At 38.1% G+C, this 20,964-nt stretch overlaps 1 protein-coding gene across 3 annotated transcripts in view; it reads right to left on the minus strand.

Annotated features, from left to right (window-relative positions):
* Nucleotides 1–1,408: 1,408 nt before the first annotated feature.
* LOC119786900 (core histone macro-H2A.1) overlaps nucleotides 1,409–20,964 on the minus strand; it is a 33,083-nt gene continuing 13,527 nt past the window's right edge. For 2 of the 3 annotated variants that reach the window (XM_038290466.1, XM_038290465.1), the window contains exons 6-9: nucleotides 19,973–20,072; nucleotides 13,121–13,210; nucleotides 4,837–5,011; nucleotides 1,409–2,880 (exon numbers count right to left, since the gene is read on the minus strand). In XM_038290466.1, coding sequence (XP_038146394.1) covers nucleotides 2,715–2,880; nucleotides 4,837–5,011; nucleotides 13,121–13,210; nucleotides 19,973–20,072 — 531 coding nt within the window. In that variant the 3' untranslated portion in view covers nucleotides 1,409–2,714. Of the gene's footprint in view, nucleotides 2,881–4,836; nucleotides 5,012–13,120; nucleotides 13,211–18,316; nucleotides 18,408–19,972; nucleotides 20,073–20,964 lie in introns of all 3 variants that reach the window. The other variant, XM_038290467.1, reaches the window with a different exon arrangement.

The raw sequence follows: 20,964 nt of genomic DNA on the forward strand, positions 1-20,964 counted from the left end.
GACGATGGTATAAAACTCCATGTTTGCAATTCCAGTCAAGAGAAGTTACACAGGTTTATATTGATGGTTAAACATTAGTTGTTTTAACCCCTAAAACACAATTAATTGCCTATCCACATTGAGGAGTCCTGTTATTCTATATCAAAAAACAGCCGGATCTTAAATGCTCAGCCATTAATGTCAAAATATCATAACTCGTCTCAGAAGTAAAAATTTTGCCAGCTTTCCATAATCATTCTTTATTCCTCAGCACCCAAGAGAAACCCTAAGGAATACGTTCAGGAGCATTTCAAAATATTTTTAAAAAGTTTGTAAAATGCCCCAGAAAAAAAAAAATGGTTTAATTGAAAATTATAGAATTTCTTTAAAAAGCATGCCAACACAAAATCTATTTATTACTCTGCAGGAAAGTGGATCAGTGAAGAAATTCAGCTTAAGCAATTGTGCTTTGCAGACATAAAAGTAAAAAAGAGACTTGAAAGAAATGAGAATCAGATAAAAATACTTCAAATATTTTTTTTCTTTTTTACTACAGCAGCAACTTTTCACGTTCAAACTAATAATCCTACATTCGAGCAAAATTAGGTGGGGAAAGAATATAACTATAAAACCATTTTAAACTGTATCTATAATCTATATAAATCTAAATATCTAAGACTGGTAATCTGTCCAAATGGCTAACAATGGCCTCCATTATTCGTCTATTTAATCTTTTCACTGTTTAAAAACACAAATTCATTTTCCTACTGTAGCATAAAGGACATCTCTATTCTATAAGTAACTTTTCATTAGCAAACTATGACTTGCAGTTTTCTTGGGATTATAACCAAGATGTTACACTGACATTTCTCTTATTCATGCTTCAAAATAAGAAAGAGGCAAAGTGTGCAATTATGACAAAATATGCTGATATTCTAAAGTTTAAGCTCTATTAGACACATTTCAATAGAGAAAAGGACTATTTTCACATTTTCTGCTATGTCTGTGCTTCCAAAATAAGCTTACTCTTATAAACCTACTTTGATACACATAATTTAGTAGAAATGCCAAAAATACTGAGGGTTACATTGGATGAGAAACTGGAGACTAAAGAATTGAAAGAAACCAAGAACTTGTGCTTCATTTGTCAAAAGAAATTGATACTAAACAGTGAACTTCCTCAAGCTTCTTATATTTGACGTCTGAGGGCCCAATATCTAATGAATCTGACACAAGGTCTACTAAGAAAAATCTGTTGGATCTAAACAACAAACTCAGAACAAATGTGTATTAAATATCTAGACTATTGTTATATCCTGCTTCAGTTTAGTAATTTTCCATCAAAACATCTTTTTTTAGGAATGAATCCTGTTAAAACCACAAAATAATTTGACAAATTTACTGATGTTTTTAAAGTATTTTTTTTTTATTTCCGGAGTGTATACAGATCTTTTTTTTTTTTTTTTTGTAGAATCATCAATTGTAGGAATTCTTTAGAAAGCGTTAAACAATTTCTCACATAAGAAAGTCAAGCTGTTGAAAAGTCCGAATGCCGACCTGCAGTTGGGTATCTCCACGTATGAGGTCCTTCATTCCCAAATCCAGCTCAAATCGGATCCATCCATGTGCACTCAGAGGTTTGCTGCTGAATGAAAGAAAAAAAAAAAAACGAAGAGAGGACCGACACCCATGTCTGATGACGGAGAGCCATCTGGTGGCAGCTGAATGTTAGCAGCAGCACCAGCCTTCGCTTCCAGCAATATCATCTTTTATGGCTTAACGAACACATAAAAAAATTATAAAACTAATAAAATTAAAAAGGAACACACACAAAACAATCTTACACGACTTTTTTTTGTTCCAAATCTTGTGCCGTTTTATAATCAGGGGGGGAAATAAAACAAATAAAATTCTGTGTTACAGCTTAATATTTGCCCATAATGCTTCACAAACACTCCTATCTATATGAACACTTATAGGAACACACAAATAGAAACAAAAGGTGTTCTGCAAAAACCTGAAATCTTCCAGTTATCAACCTTTAAAAGCTGTTTGGGACGACTTTTTCAAAGTTTTTGCAGCGCACAGAGAAAATACTTTGCCTGTCTAAACAAAAGGCAAGAAAAGTGAGATATGCAACACACAACACAAGAACTTAGCCTAGTACACTGATACTGGAGTCTCCTAAAGACCAAAGCGGACCAACGTGAACAAATCTTTACCTTTTTCTTTATACAGTACAATAGACGTCCCAAACCGATACCAAAAAAACTACAACACAGTTAAATGTGATACTGAGTTCGATAGAAGGAGAAAAGATGTCTTTTTTTTATATCCTTACTGCCTTGACATGCATTGACCCGTATCGTCGAAACCTCTCTAGAAGCCTTGTGCAGCTATATCTCGTATTTTTTATGGTATTTATATATATATTCTGAAAACTAAATGGTAATCGTTGGTTTCGCATTGTGCTGCATTGTTTTGAGTAAAAAGATCTTAAAAAAAGAAAAAACGCACGTCTACAATTAAACACCAGAAGTGACGAGTAAATAAGGAATTAAAAACTATAGAGTAAACAAAAAAACAGGATGCAAAAACCAAGCTCCCGGCCTTTACATGTCTCCTTCTTTTCTTCATTTCTAACAGATCGCCAGTTAACACTTTCCTCTCTCTCTCTACGAAAGAAAACAGAAAGCAGTGGGAGAGGGGCGACAAGAGGAGATATCTTCCGTGCTTTAACTGGTCTCCAGCTTGGCCATTTCCTGCACGTAGATGCCGATGCTCTCGCTGTCGAACAGCACAAAGTAGACGGTCTTGATGCTGGAAGACATGGTGGCGACGAAGTAACTGGAGATGGCCTTGAGGATGAGCTGGGCCGCGGTCTGCTTGGGGAAACCGTTCCTGAGGAGATTAATCAGACACAAATGCTGAAATCCAGGAGCAGAATCCGCAGAAATCAGACGACATTAAAGCTATGGCTAAACGATACATAACAAAGCTAGCTTTTATTGTGACATCACCGCAGCCGTATGGAAAAACAAAAAAAAATGATAAATTGGTTCATTAAATTGAAATCTAAGCAATATAATTACTTATTTATATTTCCTATGAAATCAACAAATGTACACTAAACAGTTGAATATATATTACTAAATGAATACACAACATAAATATACTTTATTACTTTATTTGTGAAATGCACATTTATATGATTAAATATTCCATTAAGTACGCCCTTAAAATATAATATCTAATAAATGTCAAAGCATTTTTCATTAAAGTAAATCTAATTATTTCACCCTTTTTAAATAAAGAATAAAATAATTTCTTGTCATTTTAAGGGGATTGCCAGTCAGGGCATGCTAGTGTTGAGGCTCACAGGTGGCAATGTCTAGGAACTCCAGCTCTATGTGGTAAACATAGACTGCTGTTCATGATAACTAATGCTAAATATCTTTAACTTTGTTTAGAAATGACAGTATAACCCTGCTTGTCTGCACGCATATCTCTCTCACAGTGTGATGTCTCCTTGCTTTTCAATATAAATAATAAAAAACCCACCAAAGTCTGAAAGAGGGGCTTATGCAAAAACAACAAATAAATAAATCCATAATCACACATCTAAGGGGGGACACTACATCTTTTTTCCCCAACAAATAATAGGTTGAGGATTCTTTTTTGTTTTTTGAAACAAATGGTAATCTTTTGTATGCATCTTAAAAAGCTGTGCTGTAACTGGTTTTATAGGTACAGATAACGCCTCAGAACAACAATAAACTGGAGGACTTTACTACACCAGCAGAACAAGACGCTGAAGGCTCCTGGGTTTATTTTGCAAAAGACAACTTTTATGAAGCCATATCAATTTTCACTTTAGAAAGGAAAAACAAAGCATCCGCATCTATATTGGAATATTTTCTATTGTGGTTTTTTGAGGGAAATCAAAAGTGGGTGAAAGTGTGAATCCTTCAGCCTGGAGCTTCTCTTATGTTGACTAATAAATCTGTTCATTATCAAAGAATCACTAAAGGAAAAGGTGATTGGGAAATGGCTGAATACAGAATCACTGTTTATACACTGCATTTCAATCAACTGATATATTTCTTCATCAAGGAATGAGTCTGCAGTCAGAGTTTACAAAACAACAAATTTTGCACTCTTAGAAAATGTTTTGAATATATAGATATTTATTTTTATATTAAATCTCAACAGCCAAACTTTTCTGAGAAGCACAAGAATAATAAAAGGAACAATGTTTGCCATGTTAGTGGGGTTCCCTCTGCAGAGGGTTTCTAAGTATTACAGGTTAGGGTTGTCACGATACTAAACTTTTCAACTCGATACCGATACTAAGGAAAATATTCGATACTCGATACCATTTTCGATACCACAAGGATAAAAACAAAGACTCCAAAAGTCTACAGAAATATTTTCATTAATAAATAAAATACAATAAATAAACACAATAAAGGTTGTATGCTGTGCATAATATTATGCAAGCTTGATAAAAAACTTATAAAATTCAAATTAAGTGTTCCTTCCTTGGCTATGCTTTGCACACATAACAATGACACTAGCCAAACCAGTTAAGAAACAAAAATAATTCTCAGCAGCTGCACCTCTTACAAAAAAAAAAAAGTCTGAAACTGAAAAGAGCACAGAATTATTCAATCCCACAGTGTTCAGAAAGTGCATTGTCCTCTATTCTGCACTCTAGATGAATGACTGCTTAGGTGCCACTGGTGACGGCACTGTATCGATACTTTTAAAAACGAGTATTGTATCCGGATACAACATTTCAGTATCGATACTTTTTTGAGTTTCGATACTTTTGACAACCCTATTACAGGTCCCTACCTGCCACTGCCAATGGAAGGGAAGGCCACAGACTTGAGTTTCTTCTCATCTGCCAGAGCCAGACAGTTCTTCACCGTCTTCTCCAGCATCTCCTCGCACTTATCAGAACCCCAGCCTGGACTGTTGCAGTGGATGACGTACTTGGCGGGGAGCCCGAAACCACCGGTCAAAAGGGCTGAAAGGAGGAACGGTAAAGACGGTTAGTTGGGTGGAAGAAAGATAAAGGAAATAATCTCCACACTCGTTGACCGATGGGGATGATTTAATCGAAACAGATAAAATTGGGAATATAAAAACAAATGCACATTTCTTAAATATAGTTTCTAAAATTTAAATAAAAAGAAGGGATTTCTGGTTTTAATGTGGGTTTAAATAAAAAAAAAATCTAATGTAGATTAGCTTAATATCAACCCTGGTAAAGATGTGGAGTGGGTGGACAGCCCACCCTGGACTGGAAGGTGTTTTATTTATTTTTCACTTTGGAGTGGCCAACTTTCTGTTGTTCCTACCTTTGATATACCAATGGTACCATTCAACCAATCCAACCAGAAGGCACTGTGCTAGCCAACCACAGATAGAGGGGGCGGGTTACTGAGGCAGCTGTGATCACCATAGTTACTGCTGCACCAATATTGTGACTGACGTGAGCAAACAAGATAGAAAGAAGCAGCACAATTGATTTCTGTTGGAAAGCTAAGGTTTGAGGTCAAAAATGGATTTAACATTCAGGTCAACAATCCGTGAAGAGGGTTGGAGGTTCAGTGGATTTTCAGGAGGGATGTTTGGTGTCTGCCATCGGGTGGGGAGGGTGGTGGCTTCAGAGCTTTGGGACATAAACTGTTCTTGAGTCTCTTTGTTTCTAATGCAATAATTCTGAACTGGGGCAAACAGTCCAGTGCATTGCCCATGTGGTGCAGCTATAGTTATTTCATAGTTACAGCCTCAAATAAGTGTTTGTCGGTGTGTATATTTATGCTCGTTTTTACTTCTGCCTTATTTGAATGGACACAGCATTTTTTTTTTAAGATTTTATATTCGATATTCTCTCAGTAGCACTGTAGGAGAGGACAAAGAGCCACTGCTAATCCTGAAGAAAAATCTGTCTAAAAAGTGTCCTCATCCTCCCCCAATTTGTTTCTGTAGTTGGTTCTGTGGGAGAGCCTCATAGCTGTAACAGCTTAGAACAGGGGTCTTGAACTTGTTTTTATACGGCACCAACTTAGCATTATCAAGTAAATGGTAAATGGCATGTACTTATATAGCGCCTTTATTCAAGTCAGGAGACTTGACCAAAGCGCTTTACACTACATTCATTCACCCACACACTCACACACTGATGGTGGCAAGCTACATGGTAGCCACAGCTGCCCTGGGGCTCACTGACAGAAGCGGGGCTGCCGTACACTGGCGCCACCGGGCCCTCTGACCACCATCAGTCTTTAAAAGTGTCCTTTGCAGCTGTATAAATGAAACTTTTGGTTTAATAATATCATTTAGAAAGCGTGCACTGATTTTGTGTTACTTTACTTTTATTTATTCTGCAGTTTGAGTCACTTTGTACACTTAAAGAACATATGCCTTCATTTTACGACATTGTCTGCCTTTTTTTGGCTCTTGATGGCTGGATAAATGGTGGTGAACTGGATCCTACACACATGTTGAAAAATCTTGGAGGATACAGAAAGAGGGAACTTTGATCTCTCTTTTTCACAGTCATTCTGTTAGTCCAGAGTTCTTGGACTGAGATGAGGATATTTGATTTGATTCGGTCATTATCCTGATGAAAGGCCCACTGATCCATTATTAGCTCACTGGCTGCAGATATTACATTTCTTATTCAAAATCTTGCAGTATTTCAAAGTCTTCATTATACCATGCACATAAAAAAAATAGTATACCAGCCTTAGGATGACAACCAGGCACACAGCATCACAGATCCAACATCCATAGTTAAGAACAGGCAGGAGGTGTCTTTCCACCTCTCTCCACACTAAAACTGCCTCAATTGTTTGCAGATGACTTTGTTAAACTCCAAAGGTTTTGGTTTCTCTGAAATACTGATGGTCATCAACATTCGTCCATCTTTCTTTTGTGCACATGCATTAAAACAGGTTATTTCACTATCGGTGAGGCGAAAAGAATAATGACTGAAATGAAAATAATCAGAAGGATTAATGAACAATAGTAATTCTACATTTTACAAAAGAATAAACATAACCATTCCATTCAATAATGAATTACAGACTGAACCCATAATGCCAGATATCCAGACCTGTATGATTTTATAAGCAAAAAACTGAATGATGACACTGTAAGCAATGCTTCTGTTTGGAAAATAATCTGTTTTTGAAGTCACTGTATTATCCTGAAGATTGCAATCATCGGACTAAAAGTTACCTAAAGTAGCTAAAGTAGGATATTGCTGATAGGCTCCTTGTTTCAGAAGAACACTCACGATTCCTTCTGCAGGCCGTAAAACCATTAACGACTTTTAAAGCCTTCCTTGAGTGCTCCAGTTTGTAGGACTTTAAATGTTCAAATAAGAACCTTGAAATAGACCCAGAACGTTAATATCCCTCGTTTACGGAGTGCCAGGGATGCTGTGTAAAAGACTATGAGATCTAAATATTGTGTGTTATAACTAACTGTAGGAAGTTTATTCCAGAAATAAGTCAAACTAGTTACAGTTTCCTCTGCATCATGAATTCAATCAATACAGCTTGTGTCATAGTGGAAGCTGGTGCTAAAGCCCGACATGGATCGTTACAAGGAGACAGTAAAACATCCTGATTCTACAGTAAAACCTTAAACATAGTTTAAGGCTAGGGCTGCAACCAATGATTATTTCGCTAAAGGATTAATAAGTTGATTATTTTTTTCGTTTAATAACTGGATAGCAAAAGGTTTTTTTTATCTTAAATGTAAAATATTGATATATGTTTTTACAATCTTGGTGTAATTGCTGCTCTAAGTGGGTTTCTCTGTCAGCTAAAGGCATGTTTTATGCTGCGTTCACACCGGGCGCAGCTGGCGCGACAGAAGCAGCGAGTTTACATGCAAAGTCAATGGTTGACGTGCGTCAAGGCGCAGCAAAAGGTCCCGCGGCGCGTTTTGAGCAGCAGGCGCAGCGCGTCTGAGCAGCTGAAGCAGCGCGTCAGCCGCGTTTAAGCATCTGACGCGCGTGACGCGCCGCAAACGCGCTGCTGCTCGAGATGGAAAAATTTAATTTTTGCTGGTTGCCGCGTCAACCAATCAGAGAAGCTGATCTGGGAGCTGGCTGGGAGAGAGACACAGCGCTGATGACACAGACCGCTCTGATCACTCCTCTTAAACAGTTTATTGACGCCTAAATTAACAGTTTATTGACGCCTAAATTAACTTAAAATGCATACATCTGCCGGCAGAATATGTTCGCTTTTATTATTCTGGTGCCTGCAGATCGGATTATTTAGATGAAAAACACCTACCAGCCGCCGCGGTAAACCGCGAGGAGGTGACCCGGCCAGAGGCTGCTGTTGAAGGGATTCCTTCTGTCGGCGCAACGCCGGTATGTGGGGATCTGAGCGGGTCCGACAGAAATAACATTGGGAGGCAGGATTGTAATCTGGATGAACTGACTGCACTGATTATGTTTGCAGGTGTATTTTCTCACTTAAAAACATATCAAAACTACTTTATTCCCACTGATCACAGCAAATAAAGCTTCAAGGCAGAGAAAGGATAGTGAAGCTCCGCCCAACGCGCGTCAGAGCCACTTTTGCACCGCGCAGCCAGAGCAGCAAAGATGCTTCAGCCGCGCGTCAGAACTTAACTGGTACAAGCAGCAAAAAGGAAGCAGCAGACGCGATTTTGCTGCTTTTGCTGCGTCCGGTCTGAATGTAGCATAAGAGTCGTAACACTCCAGTTAACGATTCATCGATTACTAAATTAGCTGACGATTATTTCAATAATCAACTTATCCAATTGTTTCAGCCCTATTTATTTACATATCTTCCAGCAGGGGTGTTGCAAGGGTCGAAGATGGAACCAGAATACCTGAATACATCAATAAATCAACATCTAGTATATTTTTAAAGAACCCAAATTAATAGTCATATCTAAATAAATAATAACATCAAACCATCACACCATTTATCAAATAAGACGTGCTGCTTAAAACACGGCATTCAATGAGGGACCTAAGCTATGACAAAATGAACTATAATTTCATATTTCACTTATCATCGTTGTTTAGTGGATAGATGATAAAATGATATAAAATGCTTAGAGAATTTTTTTTCTCGTTTGGTAATGTTTTTTTTTCCCTTGGAAAGGGGGCAGGTATTTTAAAAATGTAATTCTTACTACCAGAGCTGGGCAATTAATTGCATTTGCAATCTAATCTTTTTTATTTCTTCTAATTAATTTCTTCTATTTAAAAAAAAAAAAAAAAACGAAGCATCATCAAATCAAAACCTGATCCCAGGCCACCACTCACCCCAACCATATGAGGAGGTCTAACCCACTGCTTTCAGAACAAAAAAGACTAGGACACTGAGGTCAAGTTGCATGCACGGCTCCCCTCCCCACCCTAACTCTGACAGTATGTCCCCTCTAGGGGGAGCGCCTGTGAGATGCCGTTCCTCACCAGTTCAATGGTCCCAGTGCCAACAGGGGAGCCGATGGACCCCAGAGCAGGCTAGCCACCAGTCAACAAACCAGGCGGCCAATCGGTCCAGAAACAAGCCCCCAACCCCCCAGCAGGGACCCCACCCAAGGAAAGTCTAGGGCCCCCCAGGTCCCCCCAGTTCCACCCCAGATTCCCCCGGCATGACGCGGCGCCAGGACCATGAACCCAGCTTCCAGAAGTCCCATGGCTTCCTATGCCCCAACTATTGAATTATTTTTAAATTAGGATTTCCAGTCATGTTGAAGGTTCTCTGACAGATTTTAGACAAAACATTCTGATCACCCCAACTGATAAATCTGTTTCCCATTTTCCAGTGGAAAGTGAATAAACTGAATATTTAAGTATTTTTGGAGGATTAAGGCTTAGTAAATCCTGTTCATTTGGTGGCATTTGTAGATCTTGCTTCATTAATGTTGAATCTGAATTTTGTTATAGACCTGATCTATTGATATTGTTGCATTCTAGACATATTCTAGACAAACATTTCTCCCTCCAGCCCTTAAGGTTGCAGTAATATGCTTAAGTGAATTTGTTGCCACACAGAAGGGAAGAGAGAGTTGAAGCTAGCATGCAAATCCCGGCACGCAAATGGAAGTCACACCGAGTAAGAGTGAAGTTTTTCAACAATGGACTCTGGAGAGGCAACCTTTTAAGGTTATGAAAAAACAGAAACGTTAAGAAAATTAATCTACTTGCTTGTGGTTAAAGCAAAAGAAAATCCCATATCGCAATACTAGTTAAAAATAATAGATTGTTTGGCAAAATCATTACTTTCAACTCCTTTACATTCCTTGTTCTGTTTCTCTACACATATATGCATAAATAAATGCGTAACATTTGCATATTATTTGTTAAAAAAAAAACAAATAAATCTAATCACAAAAAGGCAGATTGAAAGTGAAATATATTTTCTAAAAATGGGTGGGAAGCCAATACATCTTGAAGTTTCTAACATCTGTAATGATTTAGTTGGCTCAAACAATGACTGCACTTTTCACAGCTTTTGCCACATCACAAAGTGCTCATCAGTTAAAATAAGCCTTATTAACCCATTTTGTTGGAAGTAAAACCCCAAAAGTTGAGTTTGGAGACCATAGGCGCTAAATGAGCACTTTTCTGTGTGGGAAAAATAAGTGTGAGATCTCCAGGAGCTTAAGCTGGTTAAACCAAGGTGTTAGAGAGGAAACCCACTTCTCCAGGGAGCTGAAGATATAAAGGACAAGGGAACAGAGTCTGCTCTCTAGAGTTTGGTCCTCAGTTAAGTCTTCCATCACCCCAGCAGCTGTAAAAAAGTGAAATTCAGCCAAAGCCTTTGACTCTGCGGTGCGAGAAAGCCTTCAGTCAGAGTTCATTAGCCAGCATCAAGCGTGTTAGGGGACTGCACTCAAAGCTGAGGACGAGCTCATTTCCAGATGGCCCCAAATCAAAAGAAGAAAGATGATGGAGATGATAGAGTCACTTCACACCGCAGAACCATTCAATGCTTAGGCCTGCCTGAGGGAAACTGAGACTGTTTCATGGTTAAAGCGTGTGGTGGAGCAGAACTATCTGTTCCTATTATTTTCCAAACAGCTAAACTTTGGAACAATCACTAAGAACATGCTTCCTTTAAAAGCAACAAAAGGCCATTCTTATATAAATATCTGGCATCATTTACAGTTCTGTGAATTCTCTTTCTCTAAAATCCATATAATGCAGAACAATACAATCGCCTGCAGTGTTTAAGATTAAAATAAATGTAGCTTCATTCTTTAACTTTGTCACAGATGTACTTTGTTAGCTTTTCTAAAAGAACAAAACTAATTGGCCCTGGAGAATAAAATAATCAGAATTTCAACATTTTTTTTTCAAATATTTACTAGAAAAAAGCTTTGATAATCTAAATCTTAAAATTGTAGGATCAAAAATTCAATTTCAGTTATTAAAAGGTAAAAACTGACAAGACTAAAACCAATAAGAAACTAAATAAATAAGAAGAAAAAAAAAATATATATATATATATATATCTTTTTTTATTATTATTATTATTTCTTTTCCAGATCCAGTTTGATGTATTAATGGCGAGATGTCGTTCTGATACAGGAATAGAGCCCAAATCTTTGTAAAGTAATTTCAGCACAGATAATCTGAGGCCTAGTCTACATGAAGAAAACATTACTGTTCACAAACTGCTAAGAAAAAAGTTGAGTTCACACAAGTATATATAGCTTCACTTAGAAATAAGATGGAAAAAACTAATTAGGAAGAAGGTGATAATATATTTACAATATATTGTGAAGCTTTATTTCAAAACTGACTGTCTTAAATGTCAATCTAAAATACTTTCAGTTCTTTTCATATCTTATACTTTAGAATGGCCTAGTTAAAACATTTGGCATGGATCTCCACTATAAACTTTCTGAATGTTTGTTAAATTGTTCTATAGTAGTAAGACATTGTTGTATAGTAGTAATAGTAAGACATCTGCAAATGACTTTTACAACCTGTTTATTTTTGGACTCTAATTAGGTTTTTGTAGGATTAAAACCTAAACATCATAACCTAAAAGTATAACAATGAAGGGATAAAGAGAGTAATCCATCAATCAGTTATTTATAAAGGTCAAAAAAGCCATTCCTCATTTAGGGATCCAATAAAACCTTTAACAGCAAGCATAGTCCTACAATCACATGGTAGACTTGAACTTTTAGTCAATATGTCGCTTCAGGACAGGGAGAACAAAGACTGTTACAGCCATCAGGAAAATGAGGTTTCATAAAAACCATTATATTTTCAGAGTACTCTGGCTGTCTTATTTTGGCGAGGTAAGAACAGGAAGGACGACACAAATGTAGCTTGGATGTAAAACAACTAGTCAAAGTCCTGAGTACTGAGCTAGTGTTTGGCTCTACAGTGAGCATCCCTGAAGAACCATAAATCTGGCCTCACAATGACACTTCCCATCTAACCAAGCTGAGCTTAAACTGCAAAACCAAAGCTTTATAGGATCAGCCTCGGAATGGTCGGCACACACCACGGCTGCCAAACAGGCTCCGGTGCTTTATGCGCCTTGTAAATACTTAAACAGAGAAGTTTATTTCAATTAAAATATTCTTTTTTTTTGTAATAATAAAGAAATCAAGGAGGCAATAAAGTAAATATAAAACTAATTGATAAATTTTAGGACAAAAATTCAGAGTATCCAGACAAAATTAAGTAATAATTGAAAATTATTATTTAGTTGTCCCCCTGAAAAGGCTCAGCTAAGTTTATTGTCTAAATCTAAAAAACGACAGGGCAGGGATTCTGGGCTGAACTGGTGAAAACTGTTTGAAAGACTCTGCATAATGCTGCAGTAACAAGCGGAAAATATGAAAGACTGGCACAAAAGGACAGAAGTAATCTATCAACACTGCAAAGGTTTCTATGGCAGCACTGTAAACATTTCACCCAGCAGAGTCCCAAATTCAGCCAAGTTAAATCTGTGTTAAAATCCACCTTCTTTTAACCTAACACCTTATTCCCACCTGGAACGTAACAACTTTATTTAAAAACAACTAAGCATGTGGACAATAAAACAACTCTGCTTTTCAGAACAATAAAATCCCCCTTTGTCGTTTATGTCTGTGCACTTACCACCAGCCACCTCCAGGGGGCCATTTTTCTTCTTCAGCTCCTGGAGTGCCTCCGTGAACTCCTTCCCTCCTTTCTTCTCGAGGGCAGAGCCTGCAAGCGGATACAGAAGAGGACAGCAGTGAACAGATACTGCTGAGCTGCAGACAGACAACAGAAAGTGCGACGGAGGGCTGGAGGTCATGCAGACAGACAGGCAAGCAGGAAGACGTGAGGGTGGATGGACAGACTGGCAGAAACACAGGCGTGTCAATCCTCTAGAAGTGCCTCTCAGAATCTCTGAGTGCTTCATTTCAGGATTAGAACAGGTGGCACAAATAAGGAGCAAAGATTCTAGTTAAAAATCCTAGAAAATTTAAGTCAATTGGGGGGGAAGAAATGTTTTTATCCATTCAAATCAATAAATGCTATTCCCAGAGACTCAGTCGCCTTAGATTTTTACTCAGAGCTTAAGAGAGGAGCCGTATACAGAAACCAAAAAGATTGGAGGCATCTCAAAGCAAAAGATGACTGATTTTGGGGGATTTTATGTGAGAGAGCACCACAAAAGTCCCCAAAAACGTGATCTGAAAAGAGTGATTTGCCTTATTTTTAGTCCCCTCTATTACGATACACTTGCCTTAAGGAGTCATCTACTTCATAACAGTTAACTTGATCAGATCTAATTTCTGTAAAGACCTAAGAGGGCTGTTAGAGAACATTAGTGAACAAACTGCACCATAAAGATCAAGAAATGCAGCAAACGGATGAAGAAAGGTTACCTGTCTTTTGGGATTAGGATTATGTTTTAAAACAACGTCCAAAGCTTAACATTTCACAGAGCTCTTTTCAAGCAGTCATCTGAGAATGAAAAGAATGTGTCACAACTGTTGACCTACCAAGAGACGACCGTCCACCTATGACTGAACAAGCCTAGGTGGACTCAAAGTAACTCCAGATGAGCTGCAGGGATGCAGAGCTCAGCAAAGTGAACCTGTTAACTGGAAACCACTTAATTCCTCATTTCTAATAATCTGGTCTTATTAAGGACAGCAACAAAAAAGCCAAACTAAGTCCAGTTAACATTTTGCCATAAGCCAAGAGGGAAGGAGCTACTCTGGTTAGACGAGATCAAGCCGTTTTTACTCATCAACCCAAACACACCATCTGTACAGTGCAGAGATAGGCAAGCTGGTCAAAGCTTAAGGAGAGATGAATGAGATAAAGTAGGACAATGGTGGTGAAAAAAAACAACACCTTTGAGCAGGAAAATGCATAAAGCCAGAGGTGTAACGGTCCGGTGAAAGCCCGAACCTTAGTCCAATCTGAATCTGTGGTTAGAAACATTCTCCAGTCTCAGTCCAGTCTGACTGAGCTCAAGCTATTTAGCAAAGAGGAACGGACAAATATTTTGGTTTCTTGATGTCCAGAAGATGATGGGAGACAAACCAGAAACAGTCGGAGATTTAACTTAAACAAACGGTCAAACGACCAATGGAGGAGGACTGAAGCCACACTTTTCAGATCTTGATCAAATACTTAAACCATGCCTTGCTTTGCTCCCACTTTGCATTAGTGCACCACTGTTGACATATATCAGAAAAAGTCCCATTGATTGAATATGATTTGTGTTTAGGATATGAAAAAGTTTAATGGTGTGAATATTTTTGCATTATTTAAAAACTTTCATTCTTAATTGAGAAAAAGAAAATTCCCTAAAATTAAAACCAGCATATGAAGTACAGTCATTAAACCTTATCAGTTGAATCTTTGTGCCTTTGTGACCACAGAAATAATAAAACTTTGTGACACTCTGTGCATCTGCTTACAAACCATCTGAACTGACAGGTTGGTTAGAGAGTTCAAAGGTCACATGAGAGACAGCTCTCAGAGAGTCAATGTTTCAGTCATGCAGAGCTAAACGAGCAGCAGCAGTATAATTAGCATGGTCACACCAGCAAAATATAACCTTTAAATGTGTTATCTGATGCAAAGATCTACCTCTGGCTAGTTATTATAAGGAACTCCTGTTTTAAAAAGATTGAGCCCTGCAGTTTGGGCAAAGGTCTTCTTAGCAAAGCAGAAATCCTGAGTCATCCAGGATAGGATCAGTATAAATATCAGACGCAACACTAAGAAATTTCCTCTAGCAGTCAGGATCTTATAATCCTGTAACTATAGCTTTCCTGAAGAGTGACTGGAAACAGAGCTAAAGGTAAAAGTGTAAGAAATAAATCCTAAATAAATGTTCATATTATTCAATATACTTCCATTGATTAGGGCTGGGCAATCCTATAGTATCAATATATATTTCAATATAATTGTATTTAATAATAATTGTGTGACTTTAAATCACATTTTTAAAATGCTGACACCCATTACAGTAGGATTACAGCATTTGTTTCAGACTGACATTCAGGGTTCAGCCGAATCAACCCGAACAGATCTTTAGTAAAACAGTTTTGTTTAACTAAAGATCAAAGGTTAAAAAAAAAAAAAACTTTTATAAGGAAATAAAACAACAAACGGCAGGAATATAGCACAGAGGCAGGAGTGGCATGAGTGCGAGAGAAAGAGAGAAATCCTAACAGGAAAGCAGGACTGCCTATAGTATCAAAAAGGTTCATCCAAAATAATATGTTGAATTTTGCTATTTTATTAGTGCTTTGTGAAAATAGTTTTTAGGCATACATTTATTTGTGTTCTTGGATTTGCCAAATGTTCAGTGAGAAAAAAACTGCTAAATACAAAAGAACGGAGATAAGAACTAAGAAAAGGGAGAGATAAATGATTAAATGTGCGTTTCATCTGTTCAGCTGTTCAGCTTGTAGCTCTGAACATAGTTCTATGTGTTTAGAATTTCTTTATAACATTTCTAGAAGTTTTTACAGGAATCTGAGATGGGTTTTCTCTGCAGTTTTTTCTGAGGATCTCATATTGTATATATGTCAATATTTGAATAACTCCCATCAACCAGAATATAGAAATACATTGTAGCTTAAGTTTAGGCCAAATCGTGCAGCCGTAGATGTAGTACTGTTCTGCATTAAAGGTTATATGCATGCTTAAGATTTAGTTGATTAAACCTTTTTATCCAACAGGAAGGCAATGTTAGGATTGTTTCCACATATATAAAGACGCATATTAACTAGGGATGGGACGATTTATGAAAACCGTCCGAAACGTTCGGTTCGACTGTCTCGGTTCGGTTCGCGTGTGTTTCGTTCGGTTCATGCGCTGCTCCTTTTTCTCATAGGCGAAGCGCTTACACTCCAGAGCAGAAGGTGGCGGTACTGCGACCAAAGCCAACTACCAGTGGTAAACAAGAAGAAAAAGAAGCGAAGCAGCTTAGCCGGGTGTAGCAGGGAAAAAAATCAGTTGTTGTGGAGAATTTTGTCGGAATGGCGACTGGGAAAGAACAGGAGTTAGAAGACGCGCCAGCAGCACTTTATAGGTCTGCTGTATGGGAGCGCTTTGCATTTAGAGTGACCTATGATGACGGCGGAAAGAAAGTTGTGGATAAAAGTGCAACAGTGTGCAAGCATTGTGCAACACGTTTTGTTTATGCTAACAGCAACATGTCATGCTAACCCCGAAATCCCTCATACTCCGTCAGCAACCCCCGCTGCGCTCAGACCGGCTGCTCAAAGCAAAGCCTACAGCCCCCACTGTGGCTCCCGTCCGCTCCCCTCTGAGTCCCTTGGAGATGGTAGAGAGCATGCGCGAGATGATTAAATTCAAAGCAGCAAAACATACGGAAATGATCCAGGGTTTCCGCGGATCATTTAAAATAATTGCAATCCATTATTTTTTGGAGGATTTTTTCATTAATTCCATAAATTTTTATGGGATTTCGGTGTAACAATCAACATATACCGAAATCGAACCGAACCGAAAACCGTGAATCGAACCGAACCGTGGATTTTGTGAACCGTTCCACCCCTAATATTAACTACAGGTAAGTATTCAAGTGTAAAACCTAAATTCCTGAACAGTTAAAAAGTTAATAATCCAAAGGAATATTAGGGTTGTTTTGACGGAAAAATAGTTGGACGTTTTCATTTTCTTTCCTGACCGATGTTGACCCAATACAATATCAGCATCAATCATTTATTCTTTTATAACTTCTTTTATAGTCTGGAATGGTAGAAAAGACTGGATCGAGAGATATTTGTCAAAAAGAGGGAGCAATAATCACCAACATAGGTTATGAGAACAACCGACCCATTCAATATCAACCAATGAGTTAAGCAGTGTTTTCTATCAGATTTCAGAAGCAGGTCGATATATTCTGATATTAGAGTTTTGGCTGGTCTTACAATGGTTTCCAATAACAGATTAGAACATTTCCAATTTTATCTAAACATCTCAACTTTATTTTTGATTTTCTTTATAATAGGACTGAACAATTTTGCCAAAAATCAAAGTTACAATTATTTTCTACCAATATTGCAATTTTAATGCGAATTTCCTTTCTAAGATCAAGCATGTAGATTTTCCGCTCCAGAGTTTCAGTTTTTTTCACAACCTGAATAGCTTCCATTGTTGCAGGACTTTACTGTAATCTTTGGATGAAAAAGTTCATACTTCTGCTATATTGCATGGATCTGCATGCTAGCAGCAACTCTCTTCTATTCTGTGTGGTGGCAAGCCCACTTTAAGTGTCATACCGCCACTTTAAAGCGCTGGATTGAAAATTTTAATGTCTTACTCCTGTTAAATATGTGACCAAAACTGAGTCCTTCTGTGATCTGAAAATAGCATTTTTCTAAATTGCTATTATATTGCAAATGCAATTAAATGCCCAGCCCTACTTTATACAGCTTTTTTCTTTGATTTTAGTTGTAAAAGGAGAGCACATTTCAGAGTGACCCAAGTGCTTTGCTGACTAATCTCTGTAAATAAAGAGAAACAAATATAGCTTTTGTCTTTATAAACGGTCTCTTTGTACTGAGATCATCTTAAAATTTAGAACATTGACTTTTGCTCCGATAATTGGACTGCAAAAAAATGTTTTTATAAAAAAAAAAAAAAAAAAAGGTAAACATCTGGTTTAGGTTAACAATGGAAGCATAGATTAAAACAAAAAAAGGCCAACAATAATGAAAGGTAACAACTGCTGCTGCCGTTTGTCCACAGACTGCAGCACTGACTGACTGGATATGCAGAGGGAGAGCAGACAGACAGCCGTGGTCTCTGCAGAGTCAGTGCTTCCTTTACCTACTTCACCACCTGTATAGAAGGAGGAGTTGGTCGGGTGAACGACAGCGTCGCTCTCCACCGCGGAAATGTCGGCTCGGACAACTTGCAACTACAGACAACAACCGTGACAGACAACAGGCAACAACATGGAGGTAAAAACACTGTGAGTGACTGTGGGCAATAAGATGCGGAGAGTGATGAGAGAGAAGAACAGAAGGACACAAGTGAGCGCACTCCTTATTGGCTGAGGAAATCACAGGACACAAGGAGGCAGCTGAGGAAGTGGAGAGACAAGTTAGATAGTGAAAATAGGATGCAGGAGCACACAGTTGGCTGGATTTACTAAATTGACCTTGGAAAACATCACAGGAGGATGGATTCAAAATTATACAATTCTGGAGTTTTCAGTTAATCTATTTTTTTTTTTTGGTATTGTTTCTGTCCAGCTGTGTGGTCCTGAATCCTGGATTTAATCTCAGGTGGGAGATCTCTCAACCATGCTGCACTTTGCAACCAATTAAAAAACAATTTCTGGGCTTGTTCTTTGAAAATGTTGATGAGATAAGGGAAAAGTTTAAAGAAAAAAATCTTCAGCAAAAAAATAAGGAAAAAAAAAAAGTTAATTTATAAAATAACGTGCAGCAGTTTGAAAGGACTGGCACCTGAAATGGACCACAGCACATAAACATAGTGGGAAGAAAAGCAGACAAACTGTTCTCTGCAGCCTTTATAAAAATCATTGAATGCCACCAATGCAACGTTTGGTTTCTACTAATCGATACATTTCTGTAGCCCATCATCCATAGGGAACCCAGGTTAGTAATTTGAGGATATTTACTGATAGAGGAACCTCAGCATGTTACTACTGCGAGCAGCTTTTGTTCTCTTTTTCAAACTATGGCATAAATGCACAATATACCTCTCGATATAAACAAACGTGTGTATATATATATATATATATATATATATATATATACACACACACACACACACACACACACACACACACACACACACACACATATGTGTCAAGGAAAATATGAGACCATCCTTTTCTTGCTCCAAAGGTGTATTACCTGGAGAATACAATGAACAAAAACAAAAAAGGTGGTTTAACGGGAGGGAGGGAGGGAGGGATGGATGGATGGATGGATGGATGGATGGATGGATGGATGGATGGATGGATGGATGGATGGATGGATGGATGGATGGATGGATGGATGGATGGATGGATGGATGGATGGATGGATGGATGGATGGATGGATGGATGGATGGATGGATGGATGGATGGCAAATTACAATATACTGATAAATGGGCTAACCAGATAAATGGTTGGAAGAATAAACAAATTAATCTCTGGATGGATGACTTGGAATTCCTGATTTTCAAGTCAAGGATTTCTCTTGATTTTTCTTTATTTGTTTTCCAACAATAAAATCTAACTACTAAAGATTTTCTTTGAACGGAAGCCAAAGATATTTTGCCGTTAAGAATGAGAGAACTAGATCGATCTGCTGCTGCTCGCAATGTAAACAATAGGATCCAGAGTAGGATGCCAAAAACCTGTAATTTAGAAAATAATGCGCAGCTGTTGGGCATTCAAGGATTCCGGATCTGAAAGCCCACTGGGACTGGGGAAGGTCAGGGAAGAGGTATGGGGGGGGGGGCTCACCTAGATCATCTTTAAGATCAAGTTCAGCATTGGTGGGGTTGATGACCCCGTCCACGTCAAAGCCAGCCAAGTTACTGACCTCGCTGTGGATAAGGTTGAGCTGTGATGGGGGGGAACGGGGGGCAGGAGGAAGCATGCAAAGGTGGAGGGAGCAAAAAGGGAAAAAGTGAAGAAGCAGAGGCATTAAAACCAGATTCACTTCTCAGCTTAGAGGAATACCTTGAACTTTGGAATCATCTCCAACTGATCTACAACCCTTGGTTGCAAAAAAATAATACTGTACTGAAATACAGTATCTGACATTTTCTGATAAAGGAACGCACCCCATCATTTTGACCAACCTTCGGTGTGGAAGCTGTTACTGGGTGAAGGAGACTCAAGGTTAATTGACTGTAATGTTAAGATTTTTCAAATGATCTGAGAGGAAGCACAACATGCTGGCGATGCCTGCAGATCATTTAGACTAAGAGGGAACAACATTTAAAGCTGACAACATGTCGGCTGAGTTTAATAACAACCTGCTTCAACCGTTTCATCTGCTAAGTAGAGATGCAAACCAATCTACTTACAGCTGTCTATTAATTAATGAGATTAAAATATTTTTACATCCTATTAACTAATAATGTTAGTTATTACATTAGTTGTATGTTGTGTTGGTTAACGAACTCTCTATGTGTTTTGTTTTAAGTGTTTCTGACATCGAGAAGAGGGTGTTGCAGTTCACCCTTAAGAGGGATCACATCAATAAATGCAAGAGAAATGAAGATGTCGGCGGCATGCTTGAACAGAAATACCAACTGATCCAGATAAAGTTCAGTAGGGAAATTATTTTACATTCTTTAATATTAACAAGGATGCAGAATGCACTTAAGGCAGTTCTGTCTGTAAACATGAAGAACTCAACAAGCTGCTTAAGTTATGAAATAAAGAGAGAAAGCTGGTCGTGCTGCACGGCGGAGATGCATATACTCATCGGTGAAAAATTCAAAACA

The sequence above is a fragment of the Cyprinodon tularosa genome, unplaced genomic scaffold (assembly GCF_016077235.1).
Source record: "Cyprinodon tularosa strain WSP-4 unplaced genomic scaffold, ASM1607723v1 ctg281, whole genome shotgun sequence".
NCBI lineage: Eukaryota > Metazoa > Chordata > Actinopteri > Cyprinodontiformes > Cyprinodontidae > Cyprinodon > Cyprinodon tularosa.